We start from the raw sequence: 7,617 nt of genomic DNA, 5'->3' as shown, positions 1-7,617 counted from the left end.
CCAAGAGCCCGTAACACCTCAAAACCGCTGAAAGAAACACAGCTTGCACCCGGTGATGTAGTGGTAAATTAAAAAAAAGTGTGAAAAACCTATGATCCAGGGTCACTACAAGGCATGTCCACCGTCAGCGGTTCCAAAGACATTAGTTATTAGTTATTATTACCGGCAATTAAGGTTGTCTTTAATAAAGGATGATTTTAATGCAGATATCATTTCAAAAAGTGTGTGTGAACTCTTTCCATCTAATAAAATAAGGAGGGAAACCGTCTTTAAATATACATATATATTTTAATTATCTCAAACTTTAACTTTCTACTTCCCGGTTTTACTTTTTTTAAACGCTGTCCTCTTGTAGGTGAATCCCCAAGTTTGCCTCCACAAAGGAAAGTTTCTTCTGTAGCGCTGTATTGAAAGGAAACTGCAGCCAATAAAGTTAATCAGTCGCTGATACCAAAATGCTTACTGTTGTGCAAATGGCCAAAATTGTGAATTAAATGGGGGGGTGGTGGGTTGGGGGTAGGGGAGGGGTGGGGGGGATAGGACAGACGCGAACAAATAACAAATGAAATAGATTGGCGAGCCATAAAATGAGATTTGAACCCCCATTCAAATAAGAGCTCGCGGCGTCCGTGCACTAACCCGAGTGGGAGAGAGAGAGAGAGAGACGGAGAGAGAGAAAGAGAGAGAGAGAGAGAGAGAGAGAGAGAGAGACTGTTTGGTGTGTGGCGCATATGAGAGGAGTGAGATTTGAGAAATAGGAGGGGCTTCTAAACGACTAGAAATGTCAATCTGAGCAAGGGAGTCCCAATAATCTAAAGCAATCTGTAAGGACCTGACCTTAGTCCATCCAGATCAATAGGGAAGTGAGGGTGGAAAGAAGAAGAAGAGGAAGAAATAAGGGGCGCAACCGGATCGTTTACACTGGCTGTTCCCGAGGAAATATAGACTTCCCTTTCTTGCACCTTTTGTTGCTCACATGCTCTCACTGTAAAAGTGGATATCGAGGCAATTCCCTTGCTTTGTGTGGTTGCAGAAGACTTTTTTCCCTTTTCCTACCAACATGTCTTTCCCTCAGCTGGGATATCAGTACATCCGACCGATATACCCACCGGAGCGCCAGGGGATCGCCAGCAATGCCCGGTCCGGGACAGAGCTCAGTCCGTCCGGCGCGCTCTCCAACGTCCTCTCCACTATGTATGGATCTCCTTTCGCCGCAGCAGCGCAGGGCTATGGAGCGTTTCTCCCCTACTCAAACGACATATCAATTTTCAATCAATTGGTAAGTGACTCTGATAACTTTTATGTCACATTTAGAATAAAAGAAATAAACAACACGGGCCCTTGAGGAGAGGTTTATCGACACTTTCTGAGTCTAAACTTTCCGAGAGCCGCGCTGAACTCCTTCGATGAATCTTTGGTGAAAATGAGTTAAAAGTGGTTAAAAAGTAACACATTAACAAAGTGTGCTTTTGGCTCACTGTTGGCACGTAATTTACTGAAACCCAAAGCAAAAGAGTTAATACAATGATGCAATGCGCCGTGGGAGGTTTACGTGTGTAAGTGTGGAAAAGGTGTATAAAAGTAACGTCTTGTTTTAGTGTTTCGGTTTAAACACGTTTATTTATTTGTTTGTTTGGTTTTTCGTTTAGCTGAGAAACTTGTGGTACCCAAATAACGATTTAAGTTGTGACAAAAATACATTAACCATTTTGTTTGTTTACACTTTAATACCCTCATTATTATGTGTTACTTCAAATATACATGCCATACTTTGGGGGAGCTATAATTATATTTAAAAGGAAATAATATCCTATTAATATTTTAAGTCCAATAAATCCCTCTGACTCTTTCTTTATTTTGCCTTTTTTTGCCTTTGTAGGGTGCTCAGTATGAACTTAAAGACAGTCCCGGTGTCCAGCACCCAGGGTTTGCCCACCACCACCCTGCTTTTTACCCATATGGCCAATATCAATTCGGTGACCCGTCCAGACCCAAGAACGCCACCAGGGAGAGCACCAGCACCCTGAAGGCCTGGCTCAGTGAGCATCGCAAGAACCCCTACCCAACCAAGGGCGAGAAGATCATGCTGGCCATCATCACCAAAATGACCCTGACCCAGGTGTCCACCTGGTTCGCCAACGCCAGGAGGAGGCTAAAGAAGGAGAACAAGATGACCTGGACCCCTCGGAACCGCACCGACGAAGAGGGAAATGTTTACTCAAGCGATCACGAAGGGGAGGAGGGGGACAAGAGGGAGGACGAGGAGGAAATCGACTTGGAGAACATCGACACGGAAAATATTGAGAACAAGGACGACTTGGACGACCAGGACGACCTGCATTCAGATATTAAACTAGACGGGAGGAGTGACTCTGAGATTTCTGACGGCTATGAGGATTTACAAGGGCCCGACCAGAGGTTTCTAAAGGCTGTGGGGAAGGAGGGCAAAGACGTGGAGAGAGGAGGAGAGCACTTCCACAGCCATCACCACCACCACCACCACCACGCTTCTTTGGACACCAAAGCGTCTCAACCAAACGGAGAACAGCTCAAACTGAACCCGGTGTCCGTTAGCTCACCTCCCTCAGAAAACAACCCTGCCCCAGCCCAAAAGCCAAAGATCTGGTCTTTGGCAGAGACAGCCACGGCCCCTGACAATCCGCGTAAATCTCCACAAATGAACGGCAACAACTCCGCAGGGCCGGCCGCCCAGACCATAATCGCCCCTCACAGACTCATCTCTTCTTGTCCCGTTGGGAAAATCCAGAACTGGACGAACCGAGCCTTCTCGGCGCACCAGCTGGCTTTACTGAACTCAAATCATTATCTGGGACTGGCAAACCAGGCCACTGCCACCGGCCTGGCCCTCTATAGCAGCAGGCAAACGGAGGACAAGAGTCATAGTTCAGAGACTCCAGTCACAGGTACATGTCCCCGACACTGAGACGCGCATGTAAAAATAACTACAAAAACAAAGACGCTATATTGTCCGGCATCCATTTCGATTATTTTAGACCTCCTTTCTCCTTCTTTGCCTTTTCACGGATTTTTTTTTTCTGTCTAGGCCACACAGATGAACAGTGTTACAGTTTTATAGCTTACAGAATGTTTGTGTGTGTGTGTGTGTGTGTGTGACTGCTTTGAAAAATGTCCGAGAGGATAATGACAACTGCGTCAGAAGGCATTTGAGAAAAAAGTAAAATGTTGGACTGGGTGAAAAGTGTTCTTGATTTTGTGTCCCTTCGTTCCTTTATTTGGTGTTGTGATATTTTAGCCCCACGTGCTTGTATGGTTTACATAAATCCCTCAACCCTTCAAATCCACTGGTTTTCAACAGTAAATTCACGGAAAGCCAAGATAGGCTCTGAAAAGGCGGAAGGTGCATTTTCATCTGTAATTGTCCCACTTTCAGAGAGCTCTAGTGCCTTGGATGCAGAGAAAAAGTTGTTAAAAACAGCTTCCCACCCAGTTCAAAGATTATAGTGAGGCTGTCAGTTAATGACATTTGGGAATTTTCACTTTGATGCCATATCACATTTTCTTTTTTAAACGCCATATTTACCCAAATTAGCTTTTATTCTAAGATTTGTTTCATCCCTGTGTGCGCTGGTGTTATTTCGTCAAGGCCTACGTTACAACTTACTTGTTTGGTCATGCAAATGAGCTCAATGCAAATTAACTACAGGCTCGTTTTTGAAAGGCAATTGTCACTTATCACTTTGTGTTTTAGCTCTTTATGAGGCTATTATTAGTTTTCTATTATTATTTTATTTTATTTTTTTTTACTGTATTTGTTTTCTGTCACCCCTCTGTATTTTAGGCCTCAGAACCAGTAGAAGCAGCGGTGGTTCTCTCGGCTCTCTCCTCTCTATAACCTCTCACCCATCCTCTTTCTTTCTTTTCATTTTAATTTGAATATGGAATGTAAAATAAGAATAATACATCTCTGTATACTTACATTGTAAGCATGTCCTGTGTAAAACTGCTAATGTAATAATGTATGAACCTGTAGTCTGTGAGTTTTTTTTTTTCTTTTTGTAAGTTCTGTGAGGATTTGATGTTCAAATGTTTTGTATATAAAGTTAAGAATATGTACATACTTGTGAACCAAATTGTACAAGAAAGTCTATATTTTGGCTAATAAATGAACTGCTGCAACTTTAAGAAATTGTTGCTTTTTGGACGAGGTATTTTGACAGCTGCTGTTGATGGTGGTTGTTAAGCGAGTATTGCAGCTTTAGACTTTTATTATATGTGTGTTAGTGGACGGCCTGAGGCAGAGACTTCATCCTCCGTGGTCGTGATAAGTAAATATTCGAGGGGGATTTATCACACTTTTGTAGTGGAGGGACTTAAGGCTAATTAGCCAGTACTGCGGCATACATTTGGATATTAATGTTGTGGGATTATCCTTACAGAGGCGCAGCGGTCGCATTAAAATGAAAAATTCTTTCATTAATTTTAGTCTGAAATTGTATGGTCTATAAAGAGACTTTAGGTAATAAATGACTGTTAGACGATCGTTGGTGCCTGGTAAGAGCATTTCAGCTGATCTTAAAGATGGGTTTTGGTTTTGCAGTGCAACTCCCAGATCTCATCATGCTCAATTTGTAATGCTTTTGCTCTTCACATATATCATGCATTTTCCTCAGCTAACGCTGCTCTTTGGTAAAATTGTAATATATCATTGCTGTAAAACTAATAATAACATCATTTATTTTGTTTGCCCGTGATGTGATCATTTGCATGTGTGAGCCCTTATCAGAGGAAGTTTATGTAAACTTAGTGTTGGAGCTCCCTCTACAGTCACGTATAGTCGGCCATGTTCTGGTGCACACACACTCTCATACACACACTTTCTGCTTATGTCTCATGTTATTTGTGTGTGTGTGCTTTGCCAATTCCTAATTTATCCATCGGTTGTGATCTAAAATTCGATTGTAATATTTTTCTCTTATAAATATGGCACAATATCACACCTTTTTAACGTGTTTTCAAGCTTTGGTGTTGTCGTTTTATGACGTGCAAGTGTAATTTTTTCTTAATGATTTTTAACTCTTCAAAAACAAAGCATAGAGTTTAAAAAAAAAGACGAAAAAGAAGTAAATTTTTTAATCTTGGCCCAAACATAAAAAATGTTTAAAGAAAAAACAAACAAGCAACAAACCTTTTGCCATAAACATTATGTCTTTTTAAATATATTTACCAAAAGACGCAATAATGTAAAATTGTTAATATCTGATAAGGAGATCAAATGTAACTTTCTGTACACTCGCCAGTAGCTGCAATAACAGGAAATCTTTGATGGCTGCCATGCTTAGCTTGAGAATTTCAGGACTTCACGAGTGTCCTTCAAAGCGCATGGAGTCGCTTCACTTCGCTTTGTGAAATCAGGTGAGACAAAATATTTTAAAAAAAATAAAGGTAAAAACAGAATAAAGAAAAAATATATTCCTGTCATCTGAACTCATCTGAACTGAGATAATAAAAAAATCTCTTGCCTGTAAAATGTCATGACAGCCTCAGCAATGCAAATGGTTTTTATATGCACCTCTTTCAACAGCATAAAAACATATTAAGGTGGAAATCATTAAAATCATATTTTGGGAGAAAAAACTTCGATTTCCTTACTGTCCACAAAAAATCCCCCTTTCGCTGGCTTTGAAGCCTGGCGTTTTCATTTTAATTTGTTAATTTTCAGATATTTATTTCCTCTCTTATAGATTTTAGACGCCTTGGATTTATGATTGCGTTTATATTTGAGAAAAGCACAAACAGAGTGGTCTGTCACACGCTCCTCGACTCGACTCAAATGGTCAACAAGGACGACATGTTTCTACTGTCTGCCGCTCAGGACAGCAGAGGCACATGAAAAGCGCTGATTGGCTCGAGCCGTATCCTCTCTAGGTTTAGGATGTGCTTTAAACAAACCCCAACTCAGCCGATGGAAAGACTCCGGAGCCGTTTGGAGCTCCTCTCACCATGTTGCCTTCCTGTCTAATCAATTATCTTCCTTGAGAGCCCCATCTAACCGCGCGATGCATATTCATAAGAGGCATCAGTCAGCTGATTGATGCAATAGTTGTCTTTTTCTTTTTTTTTTCTTTGTAGTTCTTAATGACCAGCACTGCACTGACATTGATAGTCCACTATTATTTAATACAATGCAAAATGAGTTGTTCATATGGAACATTATAAGGTAAGGAATGTTTAAAACGAATAATAATAATTATAAAATCGAATTAAATCAATGATGTAATAGGAAATAGAAATCTAAAGATGAATAAAAAAAAAATCACCCGCCTCATAACCCTTACCATGACATATATTATAAACTAATGTTATAAAAATTAATGTTCACAAGTGAGTAAGTGATCTTGGTGATAAATAGCGGCGCTTATTTCCTCGCCGTTCGCGGGATGTTTGCTCCTGAGGGGCCCAGAACAAGCCACCTCTTGATGTGAAGATTCAATTGAAATGCTACTGAAGGGCCAGTGATCGTGTCCAGAGCTGAGGGCCTCTCCTCTGAACGGTCCATGAAATTAGGGATTAAAAAGCCCAGGCAGAAACAAAGTAATCACGCCTGCTTATGTCGCCATACGTGTCCAACCTGCTCCCGGTTACAAAGAGCAAATGGAATGCATTAGCTAACATTTTGCTCTGAGCAGCACAGGGACCATTTCCAGCGGGGCATGGTGTGTCAGTCTTTTCCTCGCACGTTAAGTGGATGTTCTCCCGGCTAATGAGCAATAATCAACATTGACTCGTCTTCTTATTTCTGAGGACCACGCTGTTAAATGCTGTGAATCTCCGGGGCGCACAGTGGCACTGTATGCAACTGCCTGAAAAGCACAGAGGCTGTACACTCAAAGCAGGACGGTGAAAGCAGTTAATAAGTTCAGATAGATTTGAAATTAGAATTACACTTGCTACGGGATTATAAATATTTGTGAAATAATCTAAATGTTGAATTATGGATTTTGTCAGATTCAGATAACCCATAATATAAACGAAATATTCTCAGTTAGGCTGTACTCACTGCTTTACAAATTAATGGACAGATCTGCAGTATTAACATTGTATGAAAGCATTTGACATTGTGCAAATAAACTTAATTTCTCATTTCAAATTGCTTCTGTTGTTTAGAGCACCGCTGACTGCTGCTCCCTTTTGCCCTTAATACTCCAAGACAGGACTAAATGCAACTACATGGGTGAAAAAAAGTAATGTGCTGTTAAACAGCCATTTAGAAGGGGAAAAATCTGAGAAAGATGGAATCATTAATAGGAAATCTAATCTGTCTTTCGATGCGTTCATTGATCTGGGAGAAGGTGGACAGCATTACCAGGCGGCTGAAAGGGTCTGGCCAATGGAGCCATCAGAGGTTCACGTGTGAATGGGGGGAAACTATGGAGTAAATAAACACTAAAGCAGCCCATTGGAGAGGGCCAGAGGTGCCCCGTGAAAGAGGAGGCCGCTGCAAATAAAGGGGGTCAGTCTTGTGTTTTCACCTCATCCAGCCTTTCTGTCATTGTAGCCCCACCACCAGTGCCACCTCCTCCTCCTCCTATCCGCAGGCTGGACCGTTCTGACACACCCCCTCCTGCCACGGAGACA

General features: G+C 41.5%; 1 protein-coding gene across 2 annotated transcripts; it reads left to right on the top strand.

Moving 5' to 3' along the window:
- Positions 1 to 745: 745 nt before the first annotated feature.
- Positions 746 to 4,164, top strand: irx3a (iroquois homeobox 3a). Of its 2 annotated transcripts, XM_046417076.1 has the most exons (3): positions 746 to 1,279; positions 1,880 to 2,924; positions 3,413 to 4,164. In XM_046417076.1, exons 1-3 carry the CDS (start codon positions 1,061 to 1,063, stop codon positions 3,481 to 3,483), a joined length of 1,335 nt encoding a protein of 444 aa, XP_046273032.1. In that variant the 5' UTR covers positions 746 to 1,060; the 3' UTR covers positions 3,484 to 4,164. The 2 variants fall into 2 exon arrangements, with proteins under 2 accessions (XP_046273032.1, XP_046272942.1); XM_046416986.1 differs by having other exon boundaries at positions 749 to 1,279; positions 1,880 to 4,164.
- The last annotated feature ends 3,453 nt before the right edge of the window (positions 4,165 to 7,617 follow it).

This window comes from Scatophagus argus, chromosome 1 (genome assembly GCF_020382885.2).
Source record: "Scatophagus argus isolate fScaArg1 chromosome 1, fScaArg1.pri, whole genome shotgun sequence".
In the NCBI taxonomy this organism is placed as follows: domain Eukaryota; kingdom Metazoa; phylum Chordata; class Actinopteri; family Scatophagidae; genus Scatophagus; species Scatophagus argus.
Note: the sequence above shows the minus strand (reverse complement) of the source record. Positions and strands in the feature narration are given on the sequence as shown.

Bases quoted from the DNA above. Each gene is read 5' to 3' on its own strand.
- irx3a (XM_046417076.1), top strand. From the start codon at position 1,061: ATGTCTTTCCCTCAGCTGGGATATCAGTACATCCGACCGATATACCCA. The intron at 1,280-1,879 runs GTAAGTGACTCT...TTGCCTTTGTAG, and splicing joins TATCAATTTTCAATCAATTG to GGTGCTCAGTATGAACTTAA. The intron at 2,925-3,412 runs GTACATGTCCCC...TCCCACTTTCAG, and splicing joins TTCAGAGACTCCAGTCACAG to AGAGCTCTAGTGCCTTGGAT.